The sequence below is a fragment of the Penicillium chermesinum genome, assembly GCF_028974085.1.
Source record: "Penicillium chermesinum strain IBT 19713 chromosome Unknown utg000002l:1.0-5270490.0:1.0-5274688.0, whole genome shotgun sequence".
NCBI lineage: Eukaryota > Fungi > Ascomycota > Eurotiomycetes > Eurotiales > Aspergillaceae > Penicillium > Penicillium chermesinum.
The window spans coordinates 250485-266466 of record NW_026695312.1 but is presented as its reverse complement, the minus strand read 5'-3'; the positions used below and the strand labels follow the sequence as shown (position 1 = coordinate 266466).

The window sequence follows — 15982 nt, the reverse complement described above, 5'->3', positions numbered from 1 at the left end:
GATCTGACTTGCTGGGATGCTTGACATCAGCCGGCTGCATCTGATGCGGGACTGGACTCAGCTGAGGCGGACTTGCCCGCTGGAGGCGCTGGTTATCGGTCGATTGCCTTTATCGGTCTGACACCCACAACGTGGCTGGGGGACTGGGCCAATCAGACTTAAGGTCGCTCTGAATTGAGATTATCGAGCCAATGGACAACACGACCAGGGACCAGGGGCCTAGGACCACGGCAAACCTGGGCGAGGCCCCAAACCGCGTGCTTTCTATGGGATGTCGCGATTACTTTGATTATGGCGCCATCCCAGAGCCTATGAGATTGGTGCGTTTGCATTCAAACGTCGCTAACCTTGCCTCATCTTGACCCATCTGCCAACGCTAAGCTTCAAAAAAACTTAACGTATACTGATGGCCAAACTAAAAAAAAATAAAAAAGAAAAAGAAAAAGACTTTCTGCTGGAAGCTACTCTGCCTGGGCCTGCCTTAAATGGAAATAGGTCCTGAGAGCTTCCTTCGTCCAGCCTCTCTCTTGAGTTCGTCTTTCTTTTCGCTCATTCCCACACGTTCCGTTTCGACGAACCGCGATCATGTCGACCTTGGAGAAAATCGACGAGAAGAAGCATGGGTATACGCTGGGGACCGTGGCGGATGAGTCCGGTTCCATTGATACCATCGCGGCTTTAGTCGCAGCGGGTATGTCGCTGAACCCTGCTGACATGGGGAATCTACCGCTAATCGTGATACTAGATCACCAGCATGATATTAAGCTCCGCACGATGTCCTGGAAGAAGACCGCCTGTCTGCTCGCAGGCGAACAGGTCTGCCTGGCGATTATGGCGCAGTCCTGGTCCCTCTCGTGAGATCGCGCACCCCGCATCCCCTCGATCTCGATTGCTGACAATAGATAGAGTGCTCGGCTGGGTACCCGGCATCATTACGATGCTTCTCTCGGGGATTCTGTTCTGGATAACCTCCATGACCATGCACAAGTACATCATGAAGTACCCTCAAATTCTGGATATCTGTGAGTGGCATGCGAGGCATCTGAACACCGTCCTGGGCCTGCTGGAAAACTGACAAATGAGCCTCGCTTTAGGCGACTTCGGATACCACGTCTTTGGGCGAAGCAAGGCCGCTTATGTCTTCTCAGCCTTCATGCTGTTGGCCAATAATATCCTTCTCATCGGGTTCCATATCCTCACGGGGGCCAAGATTCTCAACACTCTCTCGGACCACTCTCTTTGCACGGCCGTCTTCTCGGTGATCGCGACCATTATGGGGATTGTCATGGCGGTGCCGCGGACTCTTCAGCATGTCAGCTTCATGTCAATGTTTTCCTGTACGGTTCATCCCCCGTGGAGCGTGTCGATGGATTCTTTCTAACAAATTCTTGTTCACCATAGCTGCGTTCATGGGCCTTGCGATCCTTCTCTTCCTCATTTTCGCCGGTATCGAGAATGCTCCTCTGTACGGATACGGCGGCAATTATCCGTCTCTAGGGCCGGTCAAGACCTATGCATTCCCACTTCCTGGCACCACCTGGGTTAACTGCATGAACGCCGTACTCAATATCACCTTCCTTTGGGTACCCCAGATCCTCTTCCCTTCATTCATTGCCGAAATGGAGCGTCCGCAAGAGTTTCCCAAGGCGTTGGCCGTCCTGACGGCGATTTCCGTGATTCTCTTCATTGTTCCGCCCGCAATTGGGTTCCGATACCTGGGACAGTATTCCACGGCCCCTGCCTTTGGCAGTCTTGGGGTTGTCTCCTACAAGAAAGCGTCCTTCGGCTTTGTGATTGTCCCTACGCTCATCATCGGAGTGATCTACGCCAATGTCACCGCCAAGTTCGTCTACCTGCGCATAATGGGCAAATCCAAGCACGCCCATAGCCACACCGTCATTGGATGGGGTGTGTGGATACTTGTGATGGTCGTCATCTGGGTGCTTGGTTTCGTCTTCGCTGAGGTGATTCCCAGCATGGGTGATTTTTTGTCCCTTCTGAGCGCGGCGTTCGACTCGTTCTTCGGCTTCATTTACTTCGCAGTCGCTTACTGGCAATTGAACCGCGGAATGCTATTCAGGGGCCCATTTCAGACCTTGATGACTTTGACAAACATCTTCATTTTGGCCGTGGGTTTGTTCATGCTCGGCCCAGGCCTGTATGCTGCGGTCGAGGCTATCATCGCCGATTACTCCGGGTCTACGAATCCGGCTTTCAGCTGTGCTAATATGGCTATTTAGAGGAAACGAAACAACGAAATTGCTTCTTGTCAGGCGTGTATGGGAAATCCTTATATTAGACGATGCAAATGAAAATAAATGCCTTCCTATCACAAGTATTACATGTTGCAGAGGGGGCATAAAGTGGCCCAGCGCCAGTGGCCTTAGGATCTTCGCTTTACACAGACCGATCAACTTTGCCATAAGGGAGACAATGCTGTTAGACCCGGAAAATTTCTAATGTATTATCATCGACCAATCTCAGGACGAGCCCGTCCTCGAGGTTGTCCAGCGGTCCATACATGTCCATGCCACGCGCTTGAAATCACATGACCGGCAGGTTCAAGCTTTAACAGGTAGCTACGTGACTTGTAGTTCTCCATATGGAGTTGAATATTCAACTGTGACGGCTTTTCTTTTCAGAATTTAGACTATCCTTGAAGATTGGAAGGCCCTCTATTATCTATAGACATATCAATGATCCCATAACACCGTCGTGGGTAATGTAGGTCAGATTTACTGGAGTGATCTGTCCGGATTTTGAGGGAAGAAAAAAAAGATATGATACATGCAGTGATCTAAGTACAAGACGGGTGTAGATCATGATGCCGCGTCGTCCGTTTGGTATATGAACCCTAGAACGTCTCTCTGATCATCCGTCATGCGACCCCACTCGAGGAGTAATCGAAAGAAGTATATCTCCATGTCCTCTTTCCTGAGGGCTTTCTGTGCCCAATCTCGACCTTGCTGCGCGATCCACCAGCCTTGGGTCAAATGTTGCTTCATCCACATCTGGCCCTGGTCAGAATGCTTGTCGCTGATCTGCGAGCCCGGGACACCGGCGAAGTACGCTAACGTACTCCAAAAGCCATGGAGACGGATGTCGATGGGGACAAAATGGTACCAAGACACTATCCTACTATCAAACCATTGGCGGAAAAGGCCGGTCTTGAAAGGCAAGCTGTTGCTTTGTAAGAAGGGGAGGAATCGGCCGCTGAATCCCGCTCCGTCGAGATCAAAGAGGTATCTATGGGACCAGTGGGATTGGAAATCAACATGTGGGGCAGTGCCCAGCTCAGCATGTTGCTCGTCGCAGTCTGCGCCGCAGCGGGCAATTGGGTCGGCAATATGGACAGATGCTTGGAGCTCCAGAGCCGTCAGAGGTGCGTCGCCATTCAGTATCTTGTACCGGTAGCGGTCGGGGCTTGTCGGGAGCAGAACCGAGACTTGATTTGTATTATTGTTGACCAAATGTGCGAATCTTTGGCGCGGCATACCTTGCCATTCTCCAGATCGACTCACTCCCTCTGAAGTACTGCCGATCCAAAAGAGGGAGTTTTCCTTCCGCTCAAAGACTTTGTCCGGGTACTCTTTAGTGGGTTCATACTTCGTTTTATCCACATAGTTCCACGGGCTGGGGAAAAGAATGTCGCTGAATCCCTTCAACGCACTCTGACTGAATATTGGTATGAGATCTTGAGAGACCTTGAACGACGCAGGTGAGATCAAAAGGCCATGCAGGAAGGCCAGATCGGGTTGGTGACAGATATCCGAGGCGAGATCGTAATTGATTGGAAATTGGCCCATGGTATGGGGAGCTGCACATTCCAAACACGTGTCGCGACGGTTCCAAACCCGCCTGGTGAGAGCGCGAGAGGAAGGAGGGCAAATCTCGCTGACATATGGATCGAATACGCCTCGCCAAGCCCCATCGGTGAAGATCGTTTCGCTCGTTTGATCTGCAGGCTCGATAGGCCCCCAGCCATCCTGTCGTCCTGGAGTCCAATCGCGTATAACATCCTGCTCCGGAACGAGCTCATTTTCTAATCCTTTCGAGATGCGCTTGAGGGGGACTAGTTTCTTCCAAGGGATTGCCACGCGCGGTTCATCGTTGAGGTTGAAAACAAGATCCATGTCTGGGAGGTGCTCGGAAAATTTCTCGATCATCGTCGCTGCTCCAGCAACCATCCATGCATGTGTGGGTTTGATCCCCTCCTGAACCCTTGCAGTTCCATTCCGTATGCTGATAGCACCAAGGTCGTTGAAGGGGTTTGTTGCTAGTTTTTGGGTCATATCACGTAGCTCCGCTGGTGGAATCGCTCGGAAGGGTAGCAAATTCTTGTAAATTTCATCGAAATCGTCGATGATGACTGATGATCGATTGGTCGCATATTCGTACCATTTATCAAACCCTCTGGAGAACATTAGCGGGTCCTACTACCCAGGTGTAAGGGGAAGGGGGGGTTTACGTACGGGGGAGGATGTTGATGATATCTCTTTCGGTACTCAGCGACTGCATCCCCCAGTGTTTTACTGGTCTTGGCCTGCCCGAGGAATTGATCCATTTGCTTACTCCCTTGGTGGATGAGAATGTCGATCGGGTGTGTATGAGAATAATGGTGCTTGGAACTTGCAAAAGCAAGTGCTACCACGCAGAATAGGGCCAAAAGTCCCTGCAGCACAATGTTAGTTCGGTAGAGAGCTTTCGACTCCTCTTCGTTGATGATCCTCCCCGAAAGGAAAAGTATCGCTCCGGCCGAAGAAGCAAGGAACGGAAAAGCCGCATGGCCCCATGAAATGAATGGGTAGGGCATCTGCTCGAAAGCGATCACCGAAAATGCGGAGAAAAATATCATGATATATCCTCCTAATATAGATATGCCGAGAATGCCGAATAAGGGTAGCTTGTAGAGGGTTCAGTCATCGGGGAAGTAAAACATTGGATAAAGATGCGCACCCACCATTTGCCATGCTGATATTATAGAAAGAACGACAAGAACAGTTTGCCCGAATGCACTCCGCGTAAACTCTGCATCCAAAAACAGCTGATTGTCATGCTCAGATCTGCTGTTTTGGACGAAAGCCCCGATGACGGCCCAAATGAGCCCCACGGCCTGCAAATGGTTAATACGCCGCATCTGAGGACAAATGGCGACCAGGTGCTTACAAGGAGACCCGCTCCGAGAGAAACGAGTACTTTCTTTTCTCTTGCTTCCTTTTTCTCGGGCTCCGCTCGGAAGAGTTCCGCAATGCCCACCAGAATGACCGAATCACACAACATGCTCAAGAATGCAATTCCCCGAAAAACCGCTACACCATTTGTGACGGCTGGGCATATATACGTGGACCGACTGCCAGCGTAAATGGATACGGTACTATATCCACCAAGCGAGACGAGAGTAGCGGCGATAATGCCTCGAAAAGAGCTTTTGGTCACATAATGAAAGGTGCGCCGAAGTATCGAGTATGCTGTCTGAAGGTGCACTTTCTGGAATCGTCGAGATGCGCTATCCTCCTGCGGTGGCTGAAATCGCCGAAACCGCCAAAAGTCGTATACGGAAACAATAAAAGGAAGAGCGTACTTATATGCGCACATTAGGAACCGTTTTTTCACTGTACTGAGAGAAGCAATGGGTCCTCCCTTACCGAATATCCATGAGGCGAGCATTCGTTATGAAATGTAGCCTGGCGAAAGAATTCAACTCGTATGCCGCATATAATCAACAGTAGGATGAGCGTCCACAGAAAGCGTGAGCGGAGAAAGGAGCTCGGTCTACTCGAAAAGCTCCCGGACGGCGAGGAGGACCGGGGGGATGCGAGTTCAAACTGCTCGGCTAGTGGAACCTCAGGCCGTTTGTCCACGGCTGTCAAAGACCTTGAGGCTAGAGGGGCGAAACGGCCGAGGAGTATGAGAGTCACTCCCGTGAAAAAGCATACTAGAACAGCTGTATTGACTGGGCGGTCTTCCAATCAACCCCGTCAGTACCATTATACGCAACTTATACAGAGAGAGAAACGACTTACCGAAGGCGTATGTCGCATTGTATGTTGAGGTTAGAAAAAAAGACCATATGAAAAAAGACCTGGGGAGAATGCGACCGTTAGAATTTAACTCTACCCTCCCCTCCTTCACGCGACCAATCTACCCGGAATGGCATCGCGGAGTAACAACGTACCCTACAAAGACCGTAAGTCCAGTCTCCGCAGAGAATTGGAGCATATTGCCCTCCAAATCTTTTATCGTTTCAGTCCAGCAAAGCCAGCAATATAGCCCATCGCGCCGCTTCGTGAATAGTATGGTGCACTCAAGATGAGCTTCCGTGGCGCGCGCGCATGTAAGACCCCAGACAAGGGGAGTTTTCAAGGCATGACGAAGCGTATGACGATGAGCTCAAGGCCCTGCACTCCTTGTGGAGACCAGGGAGATTGAGACAGGCTGTTACGCGGCTGGGCCTTGGATCCGCCATTTCAGACGCCTTGAGCGACAGGCCCAAGAGCCAGTTAGAATAGAGCTCAGCGTCGATCTACTTGCGCCAACGTGGGCGGTTGGGTGACCAAAGCACGCAACCATGGGCCTTCTCAATCCATTTTAAACAGTTCTGACCAATGAAATTGATGATCCATGCAATCCCGGGCTCCGGCCTGGCGTCCCTTTTTCATCTGGATCCGGAATGCGCCCAAGACGCTCAAATATGCCGAGAGAGATCAGCGGCCAGAATCAGGACTTGGCTCCCGCGTTCCACTTGGCGTCGGCGCCAGAGCGCAAGGATGCTTATCTCTCCTCCCCGCTACGGATGATACGCAGCGGACTTGTCCCATGTGCCAGACAGAAGACCATAGTCAATTACTCTGCCTCTTCAAGCGCCTTCATGCATATCCAGAGATAATATGGTCCATGTAACCGTCGTACAGCTAAACACTTTCATAAACGGTCAAGGTGGGGAAACGTTGGACCCTTGGAACCTTGGAACACGGGTCGTGCTGACTAAGAAGTATAACCCGCCGAACAAAGACCTTCAGTGCAAATGATACAAACATGATATGATCCCGACATCACGTGGATGCCGTACCGCCTGTTACACCGCCATCTGTATCGCGGCAGTACTATGAGATTTTTTTTTTCTCGGTGCAGTTTACGATACCAGCGGTCTTCGAAGGAAAGCTCGTCCCCGGTCTACTGTCCTTCTTTTACAACAATCCCACCGAGGGCCTGGAACTCTTGCCCGACGAATGCCCGCATTCCCTCGGCAGCTCATATCTAATTGAAATATCGAAGAGCGAACGTCCGCATCCCAACATTTCTTGCGGCCAGTCCCGCACCCTCAAGCCATGCCAAGGAAGGCTATTGATTCGCGCATCCCAGCGCTGATTCGAAATGGCGTCCAGGAGAAAAAGCGCAGCTTTTTTGTGATCGTTGGTGATCGTGCAAAGGATGTGATTGTGCATCTCCACTACATCATGTCCAGCGTGGATGTGAAGCAGAACAAGCCCGTGCTGTGGGCTTATAAGAAGGATCTTCTGGGTTTCACCAGCCATCGGAAGAAGCGCGAGGCAAAAATCAAGAAGGAGGTCAAGAGGGGTATCCGGGAACCGAATGAAGAGGATCCTTTTGAGCTTTTCATCACCCTTAACCAAATTCGTTACGTCTACTACAAGGAGACCGAAAAAATCCTGGGTAATACCTATGGAATGTGTATTCTGCAAGACTTCGAGGCCATGACGCCAAACCTGTTGGCTCGCACAGTTGAGACCGTGGAAGGCGGTGGTATGGTGCTGTTGCTGCTGAAAAGCATGAACAGTCTGAAACAACTATATACTTTGTCCATGGATATCCATTCACGATACCGCACCGAAGCCCATGATGATGTGGTCGCTCGTTTCAACGAGCGCTTCATTCTTTCCCTTGGAAGCTGTGACTCGTGCTTAGTGGTCGATGATGAATTGAATGTATTGCCGATTTCGGGCGGCAAGAATGTCAAGCCTTTACCTCCCCCAGAGTCCACCGACGAGGCCGCCAACTCAGGCTCAAAGAAGGAACTGAAGGAAATCAAGGAAAGCCTTGCGGACACACAGCCTGTGGGTCCTCTGATCCAGCTTGCACGCACCGTGGATCAGGCCAAGGCCCTCCTGACGTTTGCCGATGCAATCGCTGAAAAGACCTTAAAGAGCACTGTCACCCTGACCGCGGGTCGTGGCCGAGGAAAGTCTGCGGCTCTCGGTGTAGCGATTGCATCTGCTGTTGCGCATGGCTACAGCAATATTTTCATCACATCCCCTAGCCCGGAGAACCTGAAGACGCTCTTCGAGTTCGTATTCAAGGGTTTCGATGCTCTGGGCTATCTGGATCATGTTGATTACACTATCCTCCAGTCTACCAACCCTGATTTCAACAAGGCTATCGTGCGAGTCAACATTCATCGCAAGCACCGACAAACAATTCAGTACATTCAGCCGCAAGATGCACATGTTCTAGGACAAGCCGAGCTTTTGGTAATTGATGAGGCTGCCGCTATCCCACTGCCCCTTGTTCGCAAGCTGATGGGACCGTACCTGGTATTCATGGCCTCTACCATCAACGGCTACGAAGGAACAGGTCGGTCACTTTCTTTGAAGCTGATCCAACAGCTTCGAGAGCAGTCTCGTGGTGGCATCAGACTCAAGTCTGATGATACTGATGTGGCGGATCGCACGACGGGCAAGGCCTCCAAGCATAGCGACAAGAACTTAGCTGGTCGATCTTTGAGAGAAATCACACTTTCGGAGCCTATCAGGTATGCTCCTGGTGACTCTGTCGAAAAGTGGCTGAACAAGGTCCTGTGCTTGGATGCGACTCTCCCCCAAATCTCGCATTAACACTCAAGGCTGTCCTCACCCGTCGCAGTGCCAGCTATTGCAGGTCAACCGTGACACTCTGTTCTCTTTCCATCCCGTGTCCGAGAAGTTCCTGCAGCAGATGATGGCCCTTTATGTCGCGAGTCATTACAAAAACACACCTAATGATCTTCAGCTTATGAGTGATGCACCTGCGCATCAGCTCTATGTGCTTGTCCCCCCAATGACGAAGAGGCCACGAAGCTTCCCGAGCCTCTTTGTGTGATTCAAGTGGCACTTGAAGGTCGTATTAGCAGACAAAGCGTCCTCAACAGTCTCAGCCGTGGCCAGCGGGCTGGTGGTGATCTGATTCCCTGGCTCGTCAGCCAGCAATTCCAAGACGAAGACTTTGCCAGCCTCTCGGGGGCTCGTGTCGTCCGAATCGCCACAAACCCTGAATATGTGGGTATGGGTTACGGCTCTCGCGCCCTTGAGCTCCTGGTTGATTTCTTCGAGGGTAAATTCACCAGCCTCTCAGAAGACTCAGCTGCCACTCAGGAGGAGATGGTCCGTGTTACTGATGAGGAACTTGCGAACTCAAGCCTCCTTGATGACAACGTTCATGTCCGGGATATCCGTTCCATGCCTCCCCTCTTTGGGAAGCTGTCAGAGCGCCGCCCTGATGCCCTGGACTATCTTGGTGTCAGTTATGGTCTCACTCCCAGTCTCCACAAGTTCTGGAAGCGGGCCTCCTTTGCGCCAGTTTATTTGCGTCAAACGCCCAATGAGCTGACCGGCGAGCATTCTTGTGTGATGCTTCGTACTCTGACCGCTAGCAGCAACGATGCTGCCTGGCTGGGTGCTTTCGCTCGGGACTTCCACCGGCGGTTCCTTGCCTTGCTCTCCTACCAATTCCGTAAATTTCCTTCCCGTCCTCTCCCTCAGTATCTGTGAATCGGCCAATGCTGGTGCCAAGCTAGACACCTCTGCTACTCCTCGGGGTTTGACAAAAGCCGATATTGATGCTTCGTTTTCCCCCTTCGACCTCAAGCGTCTTGATAGTTATGCGAACAACCAGCTGGACCACCATGTGATCTTGGACCTGGTACCCCTCATCGCGGAATACTATTTTGGCAATCGCCTTGCAGGCAAAGTCAGTCTCTCTGGTGTGCAGCAATCAATCCTGCTTGCTATTGGCCTGCAACGGAAGAGCATGGATGATATCGAGAAAGAGCTGAACTTGCCTTCGTCCCAGCTCCTTGCTATGTTCCTGAAGATCATTCGAAAAGTCTCCACTTATTTCCGAGGCGTGGTCGAAGGTGCTGTTGCGGAAACATTACCCGCACCACAAGTCCCTAATACGTCTGCGTCCGCCGCCCACGACGATGAAATGGTGGTAGATCGTTTCAAGCCCTTGGAGACCTCACTGGAGGAAGACCTTCAAGAGGACACTGCGCAAGTTTCCGATGAGATGCGTGAAAAGCAACGCGCGTTGATTGATGCGCTCCCGTTGGACAAGTAAGTGATTCGAGAGTTCCTTCCCGTTACTCATTCTCCGGAGTAGTTTAGGATGAACAATAACTGATTTCTAGCCTCCAGATACGAAATTGACAACGGTTCCACGTCGTGGGAGGATGCTGAGAAGCAGATTCGAAGCGGCGGTGCCTCTACAGTCAGCGTCAAATCCAAGTCATCGAAGCGCAAGAAGGGCGAAACTGCTCGTGAGATTTACGACAAAGAGATTGACTCCAAAAGGCAAAAGATGATCAAGAAGGGCACTGAAGGCCGGAAAAAATAGAGCTTTTGTTCTCAGTACTTGGCGGCGTTATTTTGCATCATTTACGGTGTTCACACGAGACTCCATGTTCAATGTTTCTATCGGTATATAGTATACAGCTCTGAATGAATGTAGTATTCCTGGTCAAACTTGGGATTTCTATCATCCTCAGCTCTCGTGAAGGTACTACTCGTACTTCTTATTCTAGCTTTCAAATGTTCAGGGTCAAATGTTTAATATGGGACTTGAAATTGCTACGTAAGAGCTGGCAAATAAGCTATCCGGGTATCTTCTGGGGTATCTTCTTGGGTATGTTCTAATTTCGCCTGCTATTTTATGACTTTGTCACCGATCGAACCTGTAGATCACCAACTCTCGATTACCATTCTCGCCCAAGAGATACTTCTCGCAGCCGCAGATCTTCCCCCTGCCTATGAAATCGATATTCTCGTGTGTCACCTGGAAGTGAATAGTTTGGACAGACAGGTATATCGGTTGATCTTTTCTGTTGGGATCTCTTTCATCTTCGTCCCAGGTGATAGGGTTGAAATGAAGGCAGAAGCTGACACCGGCCTTATGATCAATAGCCTGTGCAAGGATACCATACCAGCACTCGGCAAAGAAAGCCATGGCGGATAATGGAGTGGTTTCTAGACTGCAGTTTCCGCGGTAGGGTGGGAAGATCAAACGACTTTCCTCTCGTAAGTGAGGCCCATGGCCTGTTAATGGAATGCTGGTGACGATGGTCAGAGGCAGACCGAAGGGATCCGGAACGGTCAGCCATGTGTTGATATTCTCTGTGATTATTATTGCTCCGCCATCGTCCGTGATTTCTAGTTTCTGCATGCTCGGGCAGCCGCGTTGTCGAACGCCAAAGAATTCTAGGTCTCGGAACCCGAACCTGGACACGATAGAAGGAGACCTGTCAACCTCTGGTCCCGACTGCCGAGACATGGGGTCTAGTGATGGTCTGTAAGAGGATTCCTTTGAGATATCCCAGACAAACAATGACTCGATGGGAGCATCTTCGTCGGCCGTATACAAACTGCGATTGGGCTGCCATATGTAGATTGCATAATGAGAGTTGCTGTGGGCCGAGAAGAACCTGTCTCGCTCACTTAATGGGTGACCGAGAAACATGATCTTCCATTCGTTGCGTGGGACAACACTCCAGTTTCCGTTCTCCTTCAGTATCACGTCGAAGGAGGATGCAAAGTGACGATGTACCCCATCGCTCTCGTTGAGCCAGTGGAATGCTGTTGGCTCCGCCCATTCGATGACCAGCAGTCGTTTTTGCAGCCGCACTCTACGTACGACCTTGCCGCGGAGGACGAAAGGAACCAGGTATTGCCGGTCATTGATCAGATCCAGAAGCATCAAGCTCTGGTAGTCGGCACTTGGGTAAACCAGCAATCCACCTTCATGGGTCCACATGGCCTCAGAGAACTGCCGATCCACGATCTGCCTCGTATGGCTGGCGTGTGACTCCCATGGCTGGACCTGGAACCATTCTCGGTCGCCTGTGCCGAAGTCGTCACACAAGCGATACCTCTGAATGGAACGGGGCTTCCCGCGCTTTAAATAATGGTATCGTGCAGTGACCTCAGCAAAAATTTTGGAAGTCGTAGGATCTTCGCTTGCATCTGCGTCTAGATTTCTTACTTCCTCCGTCATGGAAAATGCTTTCGCATGAGTGGGGCCAAGATGGCCGGGTTGGTGAACGCCTCGTCCCAAGCCTTAGAAACCGCACGACAGCGGACAAGATCGCGAGGATCCAGATATTCCAGAATAGTCCAGAAAATTTCCCGAGGCAGAAAAGCCAGATCACTCAGGAATTGGCAAGTCTGGGCCATAGTTGCGCGGCACAAGAGGAGAAAGAAAGCCAAGCTTCCTATTGGAGAAACTATCTCTCCGCATGCCAAGAGCTTCAGGACACCTTGCGTAAAAGGCACCTCTTGTTCTACCCTGGCCTGTCCGAAGCTTGCTTTCTTTTTTTGCCCACGTCATGGTCTTCTAAGACTACGCATCCTTTTCCAACTCTTCTCACTTGTGCTCAAAATGCTTCCTCAAAGCTCGACTGGCCTGTTAGCCGCTTTGCTGCTCTCCGCTTTGCCCGCCAATGCGGATGGCCTTTACACGAAGAAGTCGCCGGTCCTCCAGCTGACTCCAAAGACCTATGGATCGCTAATTGCTAACTCAAATCACACTTCGGTAAGACAAATATGATGCGTGAAACACCCCAACTGTCCAAAAGAAGAAACGAAAAAAAAAAACCGAGCTAATCATTTTCTGTGTATAGATAGTCGAGTAAGTCGTCCCCGCATCGCGATTACCCCGACCCCGATACCTACACCTCGCCCTTCTCCATACTGAACCTATACTCCTAGATTCTATGCGCCATGGTGTGGCCACTGTCAGAACTTAAAGCCGGCCTATGAGAAAGCAGCTCAGAACCTCAATGGCCTGGCAAAGGTGGCCGCTATCAACTGCGACGAAGATGAGAACAAGCCTTTCTGTGGACAGATGGGTGTCCAGGGATTCCCCACATTGAAGATTATTGTGCCTTCGAAAAAGCCGGGGAAACCTCGCGTGGAAGACTACCAAGGACAACGGTCTGCTAAAGCGATCGTGGATGCCGTGGTTGACCGTATTCCGAACCACGTCAAACGCGCGACAGACAAGGATTTGGATAAGTGGGTGGCACAAAATGAGGACCGGCCCAAGGCCATCCTCTTCACAGAAAAAGGTTCAACCGGCTCATTAATTCGGGCTCTGGCAATTGATTTCTTGGGAGCAATTGATGTCGCCCAGGTTCGTGACAAGGAATCGTCATCAGTTGCAAAATTCGGCGTTTCCCGGTTTCCAGCACTGGTCGTTTTGCCCCGGGGCCGATGCGGAGCCAAAGATCTACGAAGGCGAACTCAAGAAAAAGCCCATCACCGAGTTTCTGAGTCAATTTGCGGCCCCAAACCCGGACGCGACGGGCGAGGCTGCAGGTGACTCTAAGCCAAAATCCAAATCAAAGGCCAAGCCCACCAAGAACGGTAAACCAGAATCTAGAGAAGATGCCGTGGAAAATCAGGAACCGGAGGTCAAGCCCACACAAGAACCAGTTGCTGCGCCATCCATCCCAAGCTTAGAAACTCTCGAGGAGCTCAACTCTAAATGTCTGGGACCAAAAACCAACACCTGCGTTCTCGCCCTAGTTGCAGACCCGGAGAAAGCAAATGTACTGTCGGCATTGTCGGAAATTGCCCACAGACATAGCCAACGCGGAGCGCAGTTATTCCCCTTATTTGATATCCCCAGTGCCAATACTGGGGCCCAGTCTGTGCGTACTCAATTGGGTCTTGGCGATAGCAATCCAGTCGAGCTGCTCGCCATCAATTCTCGACGTGGATGGTGGCGCCGATACGAAACTGCAAATGATCTAAGCATTGCAGCTATCGAGGCCTGGTTTGATGCCGTTCGGCTGGGCGATGGTGCCAAAGAGAAGCTACCCGAAGGAATTGTAGACGCTCCGCAGGACAAGGAGACATCTGACCATGATGAGCTGTGAGACGTAAGAGAGATTGTCTCTACACACAAATGATAAGTAGGTCTGCTGGGTATATTAGCTTATACTAGTATCTTATGGAAAACTATGCAAATTGGCATGTTCTTTTATAATGGGGCCTGTTATAACTATCTCATAGCCACTAGTATGACTTAAGTTCCCTTTCTTTTCTATAGGAGCGTGTAGCGTAGTAATAGAGAGTACGCGCGGCTTCGCCTTCATTTGGTTATTTGGGGTCTTGACTAGATGTGAGATCATCCTCATTCTGGCAAGTCCTCTGATCGCCTTCCCATTCCCTTCGAGAAAGGTCAAAGGAGACGTCTCTTTTGCCCCAAGAGCAGCGTCTCTTATAGCAAAGACCTGCAACGAACACATGCCTCCAACCCACATTCTGAGCAAATCTGGTTGTAAAATGGCCTCCATAGGTGACATTTCTTGCACTCAAGCTGGCCATAGCTCTTGTTCCAGGAGCCAGAGTGCGAGCATAGGCTACCAAGGGAAGCCGATTTTCTGACATGATGTAATGGCGTAGCATCGCGGACTGCACCCTGAAGCTCGCCTAGGAGATCCTCCTTGGTGTATCTGCCTTTGCCACATTCTAGCTTGGCGTCGACAAAAGGCTGCAAGATCTGTAAAAGCTCATTGGGAGGCTTCGAAGGGAGATTCGTTGTCGCATATTGCGCTTCCATACCAAGTTCAGCAATGTACGCATCAGGACTTATGGACTCGATGCCAAAAGGCAGGTCCTTTCCTTCCGCGACTTTTCGGTTTATATTCGAGGGCGTTGGAGTACGCAATTTATTTTCTTCAATCTCATCTCTGGCCCTCTCAACTTCTGGGTCAATTCCAGCCCATTGCATTTCCCAGTCTGGTAAGTCATTCATATGCCGTGCTTTCTCTTCTCTTGATTCAAAGGAGTCAGGGCTCATGTGAACGCTATTCCCATGGGAATAGGCGTAAGCATCATATGTATTATGATGTCGACTGGGATCACGAGCATGGGCACGTGTTGTGCTTGCTTCTCTGTCGTTTTTGAGCTCAACATCATAACGCTCGCGGCGTCTGGGGTCTCGAAGGATCTCCCCCGCTTCTTGAATCTATAGTAAGAATAGACTGGTTAGTCTGTGCATATATTCCAGATCTCTCTCAAATATCTCTCATAGTAGTAGTATGCAGCTGATTGAAGTGGTCAACACGACATACTCTTTGAAATAGTTCCTCATTTCCATCCCCAATCTTGTCCGGGTGGTATTTGAGCGCTTGCTTCTTGTAAGCAGTATCAATGTCCTTCGAATTCGCATTTGGAAAAGACGCCCAGGACCTCATAAAAATCAACGCAGCGTGGCTTAGATGTCATTTTCCTTGCTTGGTGGAGGCGTATGGAAAGAATGGAATCGGATGTGGCCGTGATCCCAGGTTAACCGTCAAAAGGATTTTGGAAGTGAGATGAGACTGTCCAAGGACGGTGAGTTAGTGATGTTCGTTTGAATGGGATGGAGACCTGGAGTCAAGTACTTGTCCTAACCCGTATTTGCAAAAGCTAGAGTAACTAGTAGATGAAAAGATGTCTCATCCACGCTCAAAACTCCAGTGCACTGGGAGGTAGGCTGATGGCAATCTCATAGGTCTTTCAAGTCCTGGTCAAGGTCTACCGCAATTACTGCTCACATTTTAACATAGGATAATCGAGGCACCTCGGATCGGAGCTTGGAAGCCAATATGAAGCTTACCAAATACCTTAGCTGAGACACGGGAAGTGATTACACGGCCCAGCAAATGAGCACAAAGGAAATTGAATGGATTGACACTGATTTTACACAAATGGAGGGTCGATCTAAT

At 50.4% G+C, this 15982-nt stretch overlaps 7 protein-coding genes across 7 annotated transcripts; 4 read left to right on the top strand and 3 right to left on the bottom strand.

Moving 5' to 3' along the window:
* Nucleotides 1–585: 585 nt before the first annotated feature.
* N7468_000883 (uncharacterized protein) lies at nt 586–2240 on the top strand (the record flags this gene model as incomplete). Its single annotated transcript, XM_058470180.1, has 5 exons — nt 586–691; nt 746–854; nt 907–1022; nt 1095–1337; nt 1402–2240. The coding sequence occupies 5 exons, from the start codon at nt 586–588 to the stop codon at nt 2238–2240; spliced, it is 1413 nt and encodes a 470-aa protein (XP_058333321.1).
* Nucleotides 2241–2819: 579 nt separating this feature from the next.
* On the bottom strand, nt 2820–5667 carry N7468_000882 (putative capsular associated protein; the record flags this gene model as incomplete). Its single annotated transcript, XM_058470179.1, has 4 exons — nt 2820–4413; nt 4473–4903; nt 4961–5113; nt 5167–5667. 4 exons carry the CDS (start codon nt 5665–5667, stop codon nt 2820–2822), a joined length of 2679 nt encoding a protein of 892 aa, XP_058333320.1.
* Nucleotides 5668–6621: 954 nt separating this feature from the next.
* On the top strand, nt 6622–6900 carry N7468_000881 (uncharacterized protein; the record flags this gene model as incomplete). Its single annotated transcript, XM_058470178.1, has 1 exon — nt 6622–6900. The coding sequence occupies one exon, from the start codon at nt 6622–6624 to the stop codon at nt 6898–6900; it is 279 nt and encodes a 92-aa protein (XP_058333319.1).
* Nucleotides 6901–7328: 428 nt separating this feature from the next.
* N7468_000880 (ribosome biosynthesis protein KRE33) lies at nt 7329–10608 on the top strand (the record flags this gene model as incomplete). The annotated part of the gene is made up of 5 exons (XM_058470177.1): nt 7329–8810; nt 8881–9092; nt 9146–9726; nt 9791–10328; nt 10410–10608. The coding sequence occupies 5 exons, from the start codon at nt 7329–7331 to the stop codon at nt 10606–10608; spliced, it is 3012 nt and encodes a 1003-aa protein (XP_058333318.1).
* Nucleotides 10609–10932: 324 nt separating this feature from the next.
* Nucleotides 10933–12261, bottom strand: N7468_000879 (uncharacterized protein; the record flags this gene model as incomplete). The annotated part of the gene is made up of 1 exon (XM_058470176.1): nt 10933–12261. One exon carries the CDS (start codon nt 12259–12261, stop codon nt 10933–10935), a length of 1329 nt encoding a protein of 442 aa, XP_058333317.1.
* A 384-nt stretch (nt 12262–12645) lies between these two features.
* Nucleotides 12646–14146, top strand: N7468_000878 (putative disulfide isomerase; the record flags this gene model as incomplete). The annotated part of the gene is made up of 4 exons (XM_058470175.1): nt 12646–12798; nt 12887–12894; nt 12975–13398; nt 13454–14146. The coding sequence occupies 4 exons, from the start codon at nt 12646–12648 to the stop codon at nt 14144–14146; spliced, it is 1278 nt and encodes a 425-aa protein (XP_058333316.1).
* Nucleotides 14147–14369: 223 nt separating this feature from the next.
* N7468_000877 (uncharacterized protein) lies at nt 14370–15469 on the bottom strand (the record flags this gene model as incomplete). The annotated part of the gene is made up of 3 exons (XM_058470174.1): nt 14370–14466; nt 14528–15240; nt 15347–15469. 3 exons carry the CDS (start codon nt 15467–15469, stop codon nt 14370–14372), a joined length of 933 nt encoding a protein of 310 aa, XP_058333315.1.
* Between the last annotated feature and the right edge of the window lie 513 nt (nt 15470–15982).